The 19,064-nt window shown below is 35.7% G+C and overlaps 1 protein-coding gene across 4 annotated transcripts in view; it reads right to left on the bottom strand.

Annotated features, from left to right (window-relative positions):
• Positions 1-19,064, bottom strand: part of tgo (Aryl hydrocarbon receptor nuclear translocator homolog tgo) — a 194,821-nt gene that overhangs the window by 94,541 nt on the left and 81,216 nt on the right. For all 4 annotated transcript variants that reach the window (XM_089650664.1, XM_089650661.1, XM_089650662.1 and 1 more), the window contains one exon: positions 6,590-6,670. In XM_089650664.1, the coding sequence (XP_089506790.1) occupies positions 6,590-6,670 (81 nt within the window). The remainder of the gene's footprint in view (positions 1-6,589; positions 6,671-19,064) is intronic.

Raw genomic sequence — 19,064 nt, 5'->3', positions numbered from 1 at the left:
ATACAACCAGCGTATTATTATCGCACATGAAAATCTACTATTGTAGGGGAAGAAAAAATGCTGCCCTTTTTCTTCGTAAAGAGTAAATTAAGGCATTATAACATAAATACTTTAATTGGATGTCAACGTTAACTAATTGAACTTCGAGATGCTCAATTTTTATTGTAGACTAGCTGACATGTACCCGGCATTGCTAGAATTTTCTCTACTTTCAATAAATATAATATGCATGTATTATACAGACACATATCTTTCGGAAGAAATTTTCTAAATGACAATGAAAACCCTATCAAAATCCGTTGCGCAGTGTAAATTAGACAGACAAACTGTGATTAACTTGTGTTATTTTTCGCTATTTATTAATTAAAAAATAATATGTATAGTATATGTGCGGCACGTTCCTGCACGAGTGGTAGATACTTTCAGCGTCGCCCTGATGAAAGACCACTATTCAAAATCTTTAGCCGTGTTTGGTGACCAGTTCTAAATAGCCAGGTACTTTCCCCACCCTCCGTTTTACCGTCATCTTCCCCTCCCCACTACCTTCAGCTTCACAACATTTACTCACCCCAATTAGGACTCCTGTACGGTATTCATATAAATAAAATAGAAAGTTTTTCATTATATACCTATCTAGAAATGATTGTCATTGGCTTCGGGTAGAGGTGACTTTGCTTCTCCACAGCTTGACAATAGAAGGCGAAACAGCTGCCACGCGGAAAAATAACAGTACTTAAATAATAATATATATTATTACTAAAAATTCTCAATTCAATTTTGGGGCGAAATCACAAAAAAAAATCAATTTAGAAGCAAGGCCTAGACATATTAATTAAACGGTCAATAAATATCTCGCCAAAATATAATGTTAAGCAAGTAGGTAGGTAGGTACCCACCTATGCGATGAAATGCAGATTTTGAATAGAACTGTTTGCCTACAAACATTGATAGGTAAAGGAACATGTGAGTAGCGGAGACACGGGGAAGCCAAGGACTGAGATAGATATAGATGAGTGGGAGGTTCTCGGGTTTAATTGCCGACGTAACGGGATTGCCAATCAAGGTAAGTGAAACGAACGAATTATTTGGGAACCGACACATTATTCTTTCTTCCTCGAGAAGGGATAAAGCATGTCTTGGTAAAACCAACCATTGAATGTTGATATTTTAACTTTCTCCAGCAAGAGATAACCATTGAAGAAAGGAATTTATGGGTTTTCTCAACTTTGAATGAAAAAAAATACTCTTTAAATACCATTTTATCATACATCATGCTGATAGTCAGCCCGAAAAAAAAACTATTGTGGACCACGGTTAATCCAACTCGACCTTCTTCCACGGTCAATTATTGCGGGTCGAAAAATCTGCGTATTGCCATATTACAAACTAACGAATGAAATCTAAACGAAACGACCAATTTATAATAACATTTAAATGCTTCGTAATAAAAACCGACGCACAGTCATTGAGCGAACCGAGGAGCTTTTATGCGGAGGTCGGAATATAAGTAAATATATTATCTGCAGGTTCTGAAAGCTTACATCAAAATTAGATGATAAAATTGAATGCGGTTTATTCATTTAGTTTAGCAGTGTTCAGACAGTTCATACAATTTAATTTTTTATAAAAAATTATTTAATTTTTGGCGAAATTCACGTAATTTTTATGAAAAATAGTGTTATCAATTTTTCAACAAAGACGTGGCGAAACTTTTTTTAAAAATTGAAATGATAGTTCGCAGTTACATTTTATTTATTAATCGAGCTTGTCACGATCATAGACAAACAAATATTTATAAAATATAATATTGTTTTCTTTTGTTTAACAGATTAGTTTAACACATTTAATGAATTTGGCGTTAATCTGGTGAAAATGAATGATATTTTGTACTACGTTCTCAAGAATTGTATAAGCACCTGCCTTGTTTCCAGATTAGTTAGGTACAGTTCCTTACCTAGTGATATGGATGATGCGGTTAATGAAGAAGACGATAATAACGGACCACGTTGTTGTGGGAGTGAAAGCGTCAATTAGCCGCCCGCCCGCCATTACTGGCTGCCGCATGGCGTGGGAAGTAAATGCAAGCATCCGACAAACCCAGCGACCAAGCTGCCTACCTTTTGACTCCAGATACTAGAGAGGCTGACCCACGTTGGACTAAAATAGTATAGTTACTAGAACAATCATAACAATACCCACTGCCGATACAACTGATACAACCGATACACTATACGGCTAAGTAGGTACTTTCCCATCTTCATCTTCCATATCTCCTTCCCTTTCCCACTACCTCAGCCTCACAATATACCCCAAATGGGGATGCCATAGTCTCACCGGCTACAGATGGTTGGGTGTTGGGAGCAATTGGGACTATTGTGCGCAGTGGCGCGCAGCCCGTAAAGTCTGAAAAGCTGTGCCTACCCTAAGAAAAACAAACGATTACAGAAAATTGAAGAATTCTACAATGGCGTAATTTTAACTTAATCAAAATAAATCACTAAACAGCCTTACTAAAATCGTGGCATAAATATTAGGCGGTGCGTAAGGTCAGAACAGTGAAGAACTTGACTTATTACCACGGCGTTTGTTTGATTGAAACGGGGCCGGCTTTACCACATCGACGTTGAACGGGCGTATAAGAATCTGATTAGTAAGACGGTTTGCATACGCCACTATTCAAAATAATCGAAATGTTTCGAAATCAATGGTCTAATGTCTAGCTCTATTCTAGTATTTATTAATTTTCATTTTACGTCTATCTTAGCAAAGAAACCATAGGTTTCGAAACATGTCTTTTGACCGGTCGGTGGCCGAGTTGACATCGCGCTTGGGTCCCACTCGGGCGTAGTGTGTTCAATTCCTCGGCTGGCTAAGTCCTCCATCACAACACAAGCAACATTTTCAGCTTACTGTGGTGGTAGTAGGAGATTTTCAAATATTGTCAGGTTATTCGTAACCGGGGAATGTTTGTCTTTCTTAAAAAAAAAAATGTCGATCGTTTCGATTAAATTAAAGTATATATATATATATATACAAAGTGACTCGTTTTCATTAAAACAGAGACAATCGTTCTACTACGTAATTGATTATGTTTGACAAATTTACAAAAATAATTTGATTTAATTAGATTTAGGCCATTTAAAATATTCAAAGCACAATAATTCATACCCGAACTGAAAACACAGCATAACTTTGATCATAGACCAAATCTTGCCGCTGCTTGTGCGGTACCTATTCACACACAAAAATATTATTACCTATTCACAGTACATAATATATTAATAGAAATCCGACGTCCTTCACCCCAATCTATTGAAAATTTATCTTCAAGAGCGAAAGTAATATTCTTCTGTAATAAGTGGAAATATATTAAAAATTTATTTTAGTCAACCCGCGGCCTCCTGGCCCAAAGTGATACAGCTTACAGCTCTCCGCCACAGGTCATAAACATTAAGATTGGAGAAAACAACAGAACGTTTTCATTGCGCCGAGAGCGCTTTTACTAGATTTTCACCCCATCCATAAATCGACAATAGTAAAAGTATCATTACTCGGTGCTGTTTCGTTTTGTATTCTAATTTGATGGTGTCACACGTGGTGATTTAATGACACCAGGTCGGCCTCGGCAATGAATATGTTGGTGTGGAAATGTGTAAGGATCAACGTTTAATGAAGCAATGGGTAAGTTTGAAAAAAAAACACTAGATGAGCGACGTAGCGATAACCATTCATTATTCTGATTTTCGTGTCGAAGTGAAGTAAAAATTAAATGAATTAACTTCCTAGTCAGGCCGAACCGCCAAAAAAATCAGTCTTGGCACACCCTCCTAGCATCGTTCGCATTCACAAAACAATACATGTTATTTTTTACCACACATACAGAAATCAGTCAACTTTAGTTTACTACATTGAGAAAAATGTATACCTAATTTATTAAGAATTCTCTTCAATTTTTATTTATTTATTCGATTAAAGCGAGATTGCACGCGAATTATCAGAATTTACCATTAATTAAAAATACACTATTATCATGTGGAAACACCTGTTTCTTGAAAATCTTAATATTTCATTAATAATTTATTTTTCTTTGTATCGTCGTGATATATTATCAAGGCAATACGATAAATCAGTCTTAAATTGATGTTTTATTAATAAGGGCCTGTTAATTTATTTATCGTGGCGCAAAATTCGATTTCTCTTCGTGTACTACTCTACTTTCAAATTAATTTTAATATAGATTTGTAAAGAAAACGGCGCTATATAAATTAGCAAAATATTATTATTAATAATATGGTCTAATGATTTACAATGAAATATTATCCGCGTATATGTGAAATTTATGCACATTTGGGTATAAAATGATATCTACACACCTAAATAACAAAATATAAAATAAAGGCAAGAAACTAACCAACACGAAAGAGATAAATAAGGGGTATAAAAATAGAATAAAGAAGAAAACTAGAAGTGCCTTCCATACAAATTTGAATGGAAACAAATGTTCCAACTATCCCAACAGCACAATTACTCGTCTGCTATCGTTCCATTCCATTTGAATTTGAAAACACAGTTTTTTTATTGGAAATTTAAGCCTCGATTAGGCAAATATTTGGATTACGAAACACGCCCACAAGTCAATTGTGTTATTCTTTTTTATACGTGAGAGAGTCCTCGCCACTGTTTTTGCAATGAAAGATTTTATGTTATATATTTTTTTTTATTTCCACCAGACTTGGTCTTAAAACTTGGTGTCAAACAAATAATGCCCGCGTTGTCATTTTCCCTGTTACGATCTGGAATGAGCTTTTTCATTTCACCGCTAAAAACTTTTATCACAACAATAAACACAGCATTAAAATGTACGTGTTTTGTTACTTTGTTCGCAGAGCTTTTGGCAGTACTTCAAAAATTGGTCTTTCGTCACACATTCCACGATAGAAATGTATTCACTAAAATGAAAAATAACAGCGAGTTTAAAGAGCTTAAAGCAAGAAGAGAGGAACAGTAAAGGGAATATGTTCATCTATTGTTATCAGAAGGGCAAATTATGCAAACCAAAATTATTACAATTCTTAGTTTGTCTTATATCACTATGAATATAGGTAATAGGCATAAAAATCGCTTGGCAAACGTGGTCTAGAAATGAACAATTTTATTTGTGGTTTTGATTTATTATACGAGCAAACTTGCAGAAAGAAAAAGGGTAATCAAAGGAAACTGTCACAAATAATCTTAGCCATAAAAGGTATTTTTTAAGATTAAGCATATATTTTTAGTATCGTGATTAACAAGATATTTTATTTTGATTCTAATTAAGCGTAACTGAAGGAAAAGCTTCAAATTATAATCAAAAGCATATTTTTGGAAATCATCAATAATCGAAAATAGTGATTTCACTGATAACTTCGCCCAAGGAACACATTGCCACATCATCTTCTGTGTTTTGTTTAAATTCGTATCGAATCGAGGGAATTAGTAATTAATAAAAAGAAACGGTCAATTTAAAAATATTCTTTTTTAATAGCAACATATTATACAGGGTGCAACATCACTTACACAAAGGATTTTAACCAGAGATTCCTGGGTATATTTGGAATAAAAAATTTAGATGTAATTTTGGTGCCCGACGATATTTTTTTTCAATAAAAACCTATCACACGCCGCTACTGTTCACAATGCTAAACGTCGCGACGGATCACGTGATACGATATATACGATACGATATATGCGATATCTCGTCTGTTACCGTGGTGCTGGAACGAGATGGAGTGCGTATCACGTGACTCGCTAGGCTGTACCCCAGTATCCAGTGGCGGGTGTGATGGAAAAATTCATTTGTTTTTAATTGACAAAAAATATCATTGGACAGCAAAATGATATCTTCGTTTTTAACTCCAAATATGCTCAGAATTGCTAAAATTGTTAAATTCTTTCGTATGTGCTGTTACTTACTGTATAATGGATTGGAGCAAAGTTTAGTCATAATTTCACTAAATAGTGCGGCAGAAGTAAGAAACTGAGATACATAGCGGGTACAAATCAGTCATTAAAAGTTTATTGCTCGTAAAGCAAACATTCTAATGCGCGCATTATTAAGTAAATAGCAAAGTTACTCCGGCACAAGTCCACAAAGTTCCAAGTCGCGGGTTACGAGTGTTGGTTGGATGGGGTGTAGTTCTTGTCTTCGGTAACAAGGGGCCGGGGTCGGGGGTCGGGGGTACGGCCGAGGTGCGTTACTCCTCCTGCTAGTCGCTAGCTACTAGCTGCTAGCTGCCTACACCGGGGGACTTGCTCCGTATCTAACTTTATTAGCCGGCTTAGGAGTTAACGACCCGAACTAAGCCCTAAAGTCACCGCCAAAAGACAACACCATTAAAAAAGAGTGCCAGAGGGTGGTAACTCCGCTTCCAGGGAGACAAGGGGGGAATGACACCCTTTAGGCTAATCTGAATACTGTAATACCTGGATGTTTTATTTTCAATACTCGTGTTCGGGAAATTACATAGAAACGAGCACAATGCACACGAACGTTAACCCTCAAGCCTTATAAATACAACCGGCGAGAATAGTTTTCATTTTTGTGTTTTACCTTGCAAAACGTTCCTTATCTTGTATATTATCGTCGTCCATCCTCGTGTATTTGCTCCCGCTCGGGTCGTCCTCATCGGATCTGTGAACAAAAAAAACGTTTCATTAATATTTATTTATGAGGTATGTTATTATAGCCTTCTTGTAAGTAGATTCCTTGCATTTGAACAAATCTAATATTTCCTAGTAAGTATTGCCAACTGCATGCAATCTAGGTAAAAGCTAGTATCTAAATGACTCAGTTCTGATAATTGTTGTTGTAATTAAAAATAATTTTCGATTGAGGATTTCTACACGGAGAAAAATTAGTACTGCTGATTTATTAAAATCCTGTTAAAAAGGTGACAGCATGCCATTTCCCAATAATATAAACTCATCAGTTCTTTCATAATGGTTCCATGATAACTCCTCAAAATTACAATTCAACACACCTTTAAAAGGTGATATAAAGTAATTTAAAGAAATGAAACAAAAACTACGTTAAATAGTTACATATGTAACATGTAACCTATTTAACCTAGTTTTTGTTTCATCACTTTTCATAACTTTATAACACTTCTTATAGGTGTGTTGAATTGTAATTTTGATGAGTTATCCGGTCACCTTTCATAATATATCGGAACACGTGCTCACGCAGCTGCGCTTATCCTGTTATTATGTAAAGACAACATGCGAAAATATTAGTATTTTTTTGAACATATATTCCGACGTAGCCAAAACTACTGATATTTTATTAGGAAATCTGTCAATTTATTCGTTAAAGGTCTGCGGTCGCGTCTTCAATAGATATACGAATAAACGAAAGAAATTTATTTTCAATAAATTAGCAATATTTAATACCAATAAGTTTTCTCCGTGTAGTTTGTATAGGGAAGTAAATTTAATTAGGCTAAGTAAATCAGGGTTGTCCATAAAACCATTCACAATTTTAAAAATAAAAATCCAGCCAGAAATAAGTCTTCCATCTGAGAGTTTTAATAATTCTAATTCTTTCATTAAGTGCTTTATGGTATTTATTCAACGAAGCCAAAATATAGCAACTGAAATAATAAATAAGCGTGTTCATAATTAATGAGTTCGTAAGCATTTGCAACGGAAAATGTTTTAGAGCAATTTCAAAATACAAATACAAAGTCAATTACTGAAGTATAAATCATAATTTAATTCAGTCGTAAAGTTCGCAAAGCTCTGAGTGCTGTTTGTCGAGCAATTAATGTGGCAATAAAATTGCATATTGAGCAGGAAAACGATAAATAATAATAATAATAATAGCGTGGAATACGCCTTCGTTGCCGCAAAGCGTGCGTTTGTTTCGCGTAACAACTAAATTGACCTATGACTGTACGTTATGTGGACATAACTAAATAATGGTAAAGTGATACCAGACACGCCAATGAACTGGAGTAGACAGAGACAATCATTATTATAACCCGGTGTTATAAATCGATATCGGACAAAGACATTGTTCTAAATTACTAAACGAAGTTGACCTGCATATGTGCAAGGCTGTAGGGACTCAGTAAGATACAATACATTCCCGTGCTGGTGGCTGGTTTCCTACGGATAGATGAATAAGTACAAGTGAAACACAAATGGAAGAAAATATCACGTCACGAGTAAGCTTCCAATGACTACTTCGGTAGGATGGTAACAAACTCTTAGGATAATGCGAACCGACTCCAAGACCCTTTAAAACGATCTGAAATTGAGTTTAATTAAATTAGATTTTAAAAAGACATCATAACAGACATGCCGATTGGATTTCTTATGGATTATCTAAAAATATAATTTATACACTGAGAAAACTTACTGATATGAAATATTGTTAATTTACTAAAAATTTGGTCAAATTATTCTTTTTCCTGTTAAAAAAGGGAATGGAGGCCTATAACGAATGATTTGAAAAAAAATCATAACAAACTATCAGTAAAGCACGAATATGTTGAGGAAGTCGGTATAATGGTTTCGTATCTCGTTCATTATATTTATTCGGACAAAAGCACCCGTGTCCAGGTATATTCTGAATGACTAATATTTTATTGAGAAATGATCATGCAGTCATATTTTTAACAGCATCTTAATAAAAAAACACCCGTACTCATTTAATAATATAAGTAACTGTGTAATATAAGTAGGGATATAAAAATGTAAGATGACGTTAGAAAATAAAAACATTTGACAGTTAATCAATGCGAGCAATAAACGGCGGGAAATAATCTGTCAGTTTCGGCTGTTTACTGTTTACATTCATTTCAAGTAAACCCACTGACGCTTTCCGTAAGCTCCTAAGAGAGTAAATCGCTCTTTTACCAGCGATAGCTCATCTCCAGGGGCGGATTTTCTGTCTGACATTCCACGTCCTATTAAATAACCAAATTTTGTGCTCGATACCGGGACTAGCACCCAAGTATATTTGTGAACTCCGTAGATGTTATCATAAAATTATTTCAATTAAATTAAAAAATATTTATTTATTTAAATGTTACAATTGCATGAGAAAAAACAAACTGCGCAAGATTTAATACAGTGACTATCTATTAATACAAAGTACATAGGTAATACAAAAATTCTACCAATAAAAAGTAACCAATAAAATATTGTTTTCAGAGAAATAAATGAAAATAAAAAAATTAAGACAAATACTATTTTCAGGCAAGGACTTCAATATGTTATTTCTTTCAACCCTTTGCCGATATGGTTTAAAATCAAGTAAAATATCTATCAATTCATGATATCTATTACAAACATAGACATATGAATATTAGTAGACCTGCCCGAAGTGATTAAAAGCGTATTATCCCCACTCCCCATACCGGTTCCATTGGAGCCGGCTGTGCTCGCGTATGGCCTCAAATGAAATTTGAAAACGTGACGTCATCATTGTTGTGCGGACTATGGTCGAGGCATCATCGGTTCATTTTACGAAATAACACTGCAAAATGTTGACTTGTTTTATGAAAACTTGTAAAAATAGATGTGAAAAAGAGAATAAACCCAATTGTCGTATTACATTCCATAAGTAAGCATTATTTTACTTTATTTTAAGCTTATTCACACCGTATTATATGGATCAGTTTTAGAAACATATACTATTACATCACAATGTAGCGATTCTCAAGTGTGCTCATCGTTGTTTACTGGGGGTAAGTAAATTATGAAACATTTGTAAAAGTGTCTTAACTAAATACTCTGAAACTAACTACGACTCTGAAAATAGAAGCTGCCTTACTTTGCCGAATTTGGACTTCGCAAATTAGTTCATAACGTGGCGAGTAATTTGCGCTCCCATGTAAAAATGTCTATTCATTCAAAAGCAGATTTTACTTTTATGAACTAAATGGTGATATTATAATGCGAGATGCCTATTTACTGTCAGATTGATTTATTGACGAATCACAGTCAGCCTTACCCCCTTCGTTCTTCAACAGTTGATTTTACCCCTCGCCATTATCTTCTCGTCTATTAATTCCTATGTCTGTGATTACAGAGTTTTTTCTTGCATTCTTATAAAGTAGAAATTCAGAATCCAGCGCAAATCGCTTTAAATTTGTTTGTTTTACGAATTCTAGTAGATAGTCTAGAAATCTTTAAAATTCGCCCCTGGCGCGGCTTTCTCACGAGCGCACCCGATCTTAGGCGGAGCCATACATCACGGTCACACCGAGCGGCAGGTGCGATGAACAAGGCGAAAATATTGCACGGAGCATGATGCCTGCAAGTAGTGCCCAATGCCTGCGACTGGATTGCAGCCAGAACACACTGGGCATTCTGGTGTCTGTAGCCCGCCCGCTATCAGCCGCCCAGAGCCGTGCACAGTTCACTACCCATTGCCCACTGCTGGAGCCTTGAGCCTTGAGCCGAGGCATCATTAAACTTGTAACGGGGTTCAAACAGAATGGAAGCTATTACAATTCCATTTTTAATGTGTTAATTCCAGCTTTACGGGTCCAATACATAAAATCAAAATTCTAGGAAAGTTTTTTTGTTGTCTTATTTTATTTTTTTTATTATACGACAGATTATTCATCGAATAACCGAACAATCTTCTCATTGTGACACTCTTTATATCTGGGTAATTATACAAAATGAGTCTTATTAAGGCTATTAAAAGCAGTGGCGGCTCATGTCTTTTGGGTATCCTAGGGGCTAATACAGGGTTTTCCAATCAGAGGTGTTATTTTGATATTCAAAAAGCTATCGAGAGATGATTAATGATTTTTTTATGGCCGGAATTGGATGGTATTGATCTGGACAGCGTTTACTTTACTTTACGTTTACTTTCAACAAGACGTGCCATACGTGCCATACAAGCAACGAAATCATTCGTTCAATCGTCTTGTTGAAAGTAAACGTTGTCCAGATCAATACCGTCCGAATTCCGGCCATAAAAAATCATTAATCATCTCTCGATAGCGATCAATTCACCGTATCTGTTGCTCCAGCCTCATTTTCGAAAAAGTAAGGTTCAATGACTCCGCCGGACCATAAACCGCACCAAACAGTCACACGTTGAGGATAGAGAGGCTTTTCAACAATAACTCTTCGGTTTTCCGAGCCCCGGATGCGACAATTTTGCTTGTTGACGAAGCCACCGAGGTGAAAAGGGACCTCATCACTCAAGATAATTTGCATTTGATTCACTCAAGTGAATTTTAATAATTTCAATGCGTTGTTGAAGCGTGTATCGTTCCATTTTTATTAATAGCGTAGTTTTTACTTGTCAAATGTCAAAAAATTACAGCTTCAAAAGTAACATCTACCGAAATAGTGGGCTATTCAAAATAACACCTCTTATTGGAAAACCCTGTATAATGACGAAATACGAAAACATTAAGATTTTTCGGAACACGTGTTCCGACATTGCCATAATACATTTCTCATTATTACGCAGGTTCAACATGGAACCTATCAATCCATTCGTTAAGGGCCCGCAGTCCCGATTTTAAACGCATTAAGAATAGTTTGAAGAGATTCTTAGTAAATTAGTAATATTTTATAAGAGCAAGTTTTCTCCGTATAGCAACGCTATTAGTCTAGAATTGAATAGCAAACAATGTTGAACAAACAATATGTAGGTTAATGCTATTTGTTCATTAATATTGTACAAGTAAAAATAAATAAGGACGTGCTTACCCGTCCCGTCTAGTGGCATGTTTGTAGGTTTAGTCTGTAACCTATATCTGTGCAAAATCAGTTCGGATAATAATTAGAATTCAACGTCTTGTTCGGTACAATTTACATGTCTTGGAAGGTATCCAAAACCAAGAATCGGCGGGATATTCCGGTTAACCTTACATTACCGCAGCTATTTATAGATATTTGAAAAATAACAAGATTACTGTTTCGAACAATGTTGATACAGTGAAGTAGAGGTGGGCAAAATTGATTGAATTAATTCAATCTTGTAACACACTCGATCTGATTCTTATTTTCAAAATGAATTGAATCTTCATTCCTTATCGTTAGTATTTTTTTCTATATATTTTACAGTTAAATTATTTCATGATAATTAGGTAATAATTAATAATGATGTGCACTTTAAAAGATTTAAATATTATAGTGTTTCATAGAAATCTAATTAAATATTATTACGGTACTGTGGCGACGCGCTGCGGAGTTTATAGGTACTGTGCCCTGTCGAACTAAATCACGTATCTAGGTTTCCCGCGTCCCGCGCGGTAATTCAAGGAATTAATGATGGATGGATACATCAATGCAGTAAAGTTATGGAAACACACGGAGAAAACTTACTGATATGAAATATTGCTAATTTATTAAGAATCTCTTCAAATTATTCGTAATCCGGTTAAAAACTGGATTGCAAACTTAAGGAATGAATCGTTGGTTTCCTGTTAAGCTTTTAATAAAAAAGGAAATTATTATTACGAAGTCGCAACACGTGTTCATAAAAGTCATAATATCTTCGCATTCCGTCATTATTTATTATCAGGTGTTTGAACACGTGTTGCGATTTATTAGGAATGTATTAAAAGATGATCAGGAAACGGCCTGCCATCCCCGTAGGTTTTTAATAATTCAACTATACTCATTTTTCACCGCGCACTAGCGCAGACTCGGAAAAAATCATCAGATTATTTGAATTTTTGACAAATCAGTATTCATTTTGAAAACGGCAATTAATTAATTACACAATTTTTTTTCAAAACATCACAGGTACTACAGATAGGTACTTTATGGCTTGTCTGAATCCTTCAAACAATCGGTTACAAAATTGAAAATGACACTTAAATTCAAAGCAATTTTGAGTTCATTTGATGCTATCGTGATACTTCGAAGATAATCTAAGTGATTTGTCATTTTCTCCTGCTATTTCAGAGTTAAAACTAAAATTTAAATAAAAAAGTTTTTCAAATATTTCTAAAACTTAATTTTTGGAATAATATGAAATGCATGTGACGGTTGTGTAAGAAGAAAACTTTCGACATAAATACTGTTAAAATTTCATCTGGCAAAGGCATATATAAGTTGCAGTCAAATGTGTTTGGATTCGGAATGCGAGAAGCGCCCCGTTCCTGCATTGCGCAGCCAAACAGAAACAGTGGCAGAAGCAAGCCACATACACTGGAGCCCGGAGCCCACAGCGAAGAGCCCAGAGCACGGGGCGAACAAAATTAATTTGGCCTCTCTCAGTCAGTACGGCAAGGAGTCCGTAGTCCGTATTCCTCGGAACTGGCGCATTATGCAGACAGCGAATGAGAAATTGGAATGTAATGGAATATGCAAATCCGCTCCGGTTTCCAAATCGGAAAGGAACAAATGTGTTAAGCTCCTTGTCCGGGGGAATGTAGTGAATCTAGGCGGAATTTCGCGCTACGGGCAGAGCACAATTAATTCTTATTACACTGAAAGAAAAGCGTAATAACATTTTTTTTATACTAACAGAACGCAAATAGATATTATCATCTTTAAGGATGCTTTGCGTGGTCTTCTTAAGTAGAGGAAGGAGTGAATCTAAGCCTTGAGGAGACCCATGTCGCAGGAAAGAGCCAATGACATAGTTACTTTTGAGTATAGCGAGACAGCTGTCTCTCTTACACGGTCTGGTGTCGTATTCGCTAGAACATTTGATTTTGAATCTGTACTGGGGCCGAATGTCTGAATTTTAAATTTTATCGGAGAATGGTCACAATCCATCACGCCTTCATCGCATTTCTTATGTTTTTCTTTTATTCTGTGGAAGAAGGATACACAGTTGTCGGCAAACCGTTCTACAGTCACAGCGGTTCCCACGCAACGTCAATTCAACACAACTACAATCAAGGAGACTCTCCAAAAAGCGCGATGATGAAACATGACAATAGAAAGAACGTCAACAAAAAAACATCTCGAAGACAACCTTACCGAATTTAATATAAAGAACAGTGCCTTCTTAGAATAGAACAAGTCGATAAGCGTTTAGCGAATTCTCATTTCTGTAAGATATTTCCTGAAACCGCGACAGTCATGATGACGTCGCAGCCAGAGCTGGCGGCGTCTCAAAGAAGTTGAAGCATCACGTCCAACAGTGATATTGTGAAAAAGGAGACGGCTTTTCTGTGTTGTTATTTAAAAAAACAACAGAATAATGCAAAAGAAAAAGCCAGTTCCGGAAACTTCCGTGTATTTATAACCCGTAGTAAATTGACATCAATCAGTACAGCACCAACGGCGGACAGAAAAGCTCGACTCGAATCAGTAACAGATCCAAGTGGTTTATTGACCAAAAGCTCGGCGTTGATAGATTTCAGCGGTATGAACGACATCGAACTTTCTGTACAGTGGTTGCGTGAGCTTGCCAATGAACGTCAACAAGCAGCTTGCCCCGCGCGACTTGACGTGTGGCGAGTGATGCGTATATGACTAGATATTGAACAGACGGTAACATATCAGCGACGTTCAAGAGACCGAGTCTTCCATTGTCGCCAGTCCTTTTGTTTTCTGTTTCTAGTCAAGACGATCCATTTCCCTCATGTGTAACAAAACCTCTAATTTATTGATATGACGTGTTGCTTAAATATTTTTCTTATGCCTAAACTTTCGTGTGAAAATAAGGTAGCAGCAAAACCGTTAGATGACAAATGTATCAATAAAGTAGTGGATTTTGTATTTCTTTCTATGAAAATATCTTTTTTTCTTGATACATAGCAATCCAAATGAGTTTTAAAAGCAGTAAAAAAATAAAGATAGGTACCTACCTAATTAATACAAAGAAAATATACACACAAATGTAAGTAGAAGTAAACAACAGCAAGAAAAAAGCTCAAAAAACACAAGATATAAAAAAAATAATAATATATGTGTTAATTTATTTTATTATTAATGTCATTTTTTAGGGGCTTTTACATAAGAATAGTAAAAATTATACCGTATTTTAATACATAACTGAACTGCCTCAGTAACAATATTTTGTATTTAATTAGCGATAAATTGAACATGTCCATTGGTCTCCGCATAATTATTTCCCTCCATTAATATTATATACATACGGTAGTTATTCTCAGGATTTCAAAGTTGTTTTCAAAAATGTTGAAAAGCATTATACATATTATAGATGTACGTGTTTCAATAAAGTAGCAAGACTAGTACACGGAGAAAAATGATTATTGCTGATTTATTAAAATCCGGTTAAAAGTTGATGGCAGGCCATTTTCTAACAAACTATCAGTACATTCAGAATAAAATTAGTACAACATTAAAGAAAGACTAACATTCCCGGGTTTCGAATAACCTGAGAATATTTGAAAATCTCCTACTGTTGTGATGGAGGACTTAGCCAGCCGAGGAATTGAACACACTATGCCTGGGTTCACCCAAACGCGATAGCAACTAAGCCACTGAACGTCAAATATAACGTAACATATATCGGAACACGTGTTCGTGTAGCTGCGTTTATCCTAATAAACATAATGACGAAATGCGAAAATATTAGAGTAGTCCCTGCAGTCCCGGTTTTAACATGAATACGAATATTTTTACCAGTTTTTTAATATTTAATATAGGAAAGTTTTCATCTTGTAAGCAGCCAAAATATTTTTCATTTTTATTTTTAAGTGCAAACGTACGTAAACATATAGCTAAAAATACATTTACAAACGAATTAACAGCTTTAATACAAAATTGAGCCCTATGAAGGAAAATAAAACAATATGTATTGTTTTAATGAAATAATTCCGAGTCAAATGATTAATAAACAAAGCAAGTGAAGTATGTAATTTAGAGCAATAAACACTAAATGAAGGCCAATGATTGATGATTTGCATTGATTAGCCATCGACACAGTTTCTCTATTGCTCGTTGGTGCGGCAGGCGGTCGCGGTCGCGGTCTCTGTCGGTGGTAGAACACGCACATCACATCCCGAACCAGAACACCGCATCCGAAATGTTAAGGCGACATAACACTCTAATAACGGGGGTTTGCTCGACGCCCACATTTTAATTATTTCTGCTTAATGTATTACTAAAATATGGTAAGCACCTAGTCGATGAATTTGTAACTTCCCGAGGGATCCCTCTAGAAACATTTGAGATTTTTGTAATACGTTCATCGGAAATAAGTTTTGTAATTTTCCAAAATTTTTCTATCTTGCATGGTGGAGTGTCTAGTTTCCACTTTATTTCGTTTTGACATTGTTTTTGTTTAAGAGGTTGTGTTGTATTATGTCTTCTATTTTCTTTTTGATTTTGTTTTTTGATTTTACTTTGACTTTGTTTTCTTTTTGATTTTGTTGTGTTCCTTGTAAAAAAATAAGAAAATAACATGTAAAAGCCCAGCCGGGCGTGAATTTATAAATAAATAAATCAAAATAAACATGGAAAGATAGATTTTCTAGGCATGCCAGGGGAAAGTCGACCGTAGGTCCGCCCATTACGCCGAATATTGTTTTCATACGACTTCATCACTTATGTCGTTAAGATTCCCACTTTATTTTAAAAATTTGATAAGGCTAATTCAGCCGCAGGTCTGTCCAATACACCAGGGCCGCGCGTCGCATATTTCGTGAACGGCAGCTTCACTTACGGTGCTAAAATTCTGGCTCTATTTTAGGGTATTGTCTCGTCTTGAGGATAGTAGATAAGAACTTGAGAAAAAAGATTGAAGTGATAATCCTGCTTCCCGAATCGCAGGTCACATCTGTTTGTTTGAATCCACAATGGTCACTGACCGGTGATCACCTACACTTACGCATCGGCAGTTTTCTAAACGTTGGACAACGAATCGGGTATTAAATAATTCCAAACGAATCGGCTGTGATAGAAATCGTGAATTATTACAGTGGCCATCCTAGGCTGCGACGCGGCCATAGGGCCATGGCAGCCAGGGAGGCCAGCATCTGCGATAACGCAAACAATAGAGAAAACGGCCATTTTACATTTGGCAAAGCGGAAAAACACTTGGCAACGCACGCACGTAGAGCCGCCGACTTTACGCAATTACAAACATAAGGAAATATTTGCAACATTAAATACACAATGGACAGTCGTCTTATAAGCAAAACATAATATAAAAACAAATTAATTCATTTCTATGCAATGTCGTGCTCGACTGATTTTAATGCTTTTTAACGCACTGTCACCATCGAAGGTTCTTGGAGAATTTCGGGATAGTAAAGTAAAAGAAAAGAGACTAAAATTTATGTAGACCTGAATTGAGCCCAAGTACTGCGATGCATTACAATGAAAAATATTAGAAGGAATGTTTTTGCATGTTAGAATTTGTATTTATTTAAGTATGCTCACTGTTATATCGATCTGGCATAGGAACTAGAGATGAGTCGTTCAACAACGAGCCGCACAATTGAGCTAGCTCTTTTTGATGAGGCGTATTCTTACGACTCCCGGTAAACACGGCTCAATTGAACAGTTGCTATTTCTTATCAGGAAATATTTTAGAAAAGTAGCGCCATTTAAATTATCCAAGTATTAACTGTTATTACATAATCAGAGACGTAAACGGTGTCTGACAGTCCGACATCTGGACTTGGACATATGTACCTGCACCTACTTTCTATCTAGCATCTAGTTCTTATCGTGGTACGAACGACGTACCGGTGCGAAGAGTCGTACGATAATTTAAACGCTTACGCTGGAAGCTGGGAGCTAGGAGCCGTATCGGGGGAGCCATGTAGCGGAAGAGCCGTACCGAGGAAGACGTATCGGCGAATCGTATCGGGCGAGCATATAATATATTCTCGTTGCTCATACGCCCTGAGCTCACGGCTCCTGTTCAGTTGAGCTGTCGTTCGATGGAGTCGACTCTTTGAGCCGTACGAAAATATCTAGCTGGTACAGTGGCTCCCGCTCATAAAAAGAGTCATGACCCATCGCTAATAGGAACCGCTTTGTATTCACAATGCGTGGAAAAACAGAAGAAGACACAGATAGAAGTTTCTCATTATTCTCCTATTTGACATCATTGATATGCCGGGGAGAGGTTTACAGCATTCCAATTACGCAATATAAATAATATGATTCCCCGTCGACCGAGATTTGCGGTTTGGCGTTAGGACTACAGCTACTGGTCATTATTGCGGTATAAAGTTATTAAGAATGTGAAAAAACATTGACCAGCAGAAGTCACTTGTTGATCTCCACAAAGGTGTAATTATTATCGATACCAGCCACGTTCACAGGAAACTCGCCATATAACTTTTCGTAAATGTTTTTTTTTTATCCCTACACTTAAAATATGAGTGTTTTGAAACATCGTTCTATTGTGGGAACCCGATACATAATAACTAAAATGAGAGATCCTCATAATTTATGCTAAACGTCCGATAATTCGCATCTACCTATTTCGGGATGAAGCGACGAAAGAGAATTGGGCTAGACGTTGGACTTATTGGGAAAATACTAAGATGGTAAACATTGAACAACAATATTTAAAAAATATATTTTAATTGGTAACAGTTATCACCGTGTATTAGAGAAACATAAATGTAATATCGCTAATTATGCAGATACGTAATAAACTTACAAAAAAAAATTAAGGTAAATTTAAAGAAACTTTTTAGTTATTTTCTAGCTTTTCTTAAGCTCCTTTGATGTGATATTTCACAAAAATTGAGCTTTAACAATTATCCAAGTATTATTATTATTATGACTAGCGGATTGTGAAGCTAAAAGAATTTATAAAATATTTGTTTCGGGATCATGCCCATAAAAAAAAATGTTAATTTTCTTTATAATATAATTTTTTGACAAATAATTAGAGACACGGATCCGAAAATTAGCTTTTCAATGAACACGGTTAGTTAACAGAATTCAGATTTAGATCTGTTAAAAAGGTAAAAAAAAAGAAATGCACACTTCAAAAAGATTTCTAAAAGCGTCGCATTTCGTCATTTTATTTATTAGGAAAAGCGCAGCTGCATTAACGCGTGTTCCGATATATTCTGAATAGACTAATATTTTATTAGGAAATGGCTTGCCATCACGTTTTTAACAGGATTTTTATAAATCAGCGATACTCATTTTTC

Source organism: Hesperophylax consimilis, chromosome 3 (genome assembly GCF_061612785.1).
Source record: "Hesperophylax consimilis isolate HC1 chromosome 3, BYU_Hcon_1.0, whole genome shotgun sequence".
Taxonomy (NCBI): domain Eukaryota; kingdom Metazoa; phylum Arthropoda; class Insecta; order Trichoptera; family Limnephilidae; genus Hesperophylax; species Hesperophylax consimilis.
The sequence above is the reverse complement of the archived record's forward strand: the minus strand, read 5'-3'. Positions and strand labels throughout refer to the sequence as shown.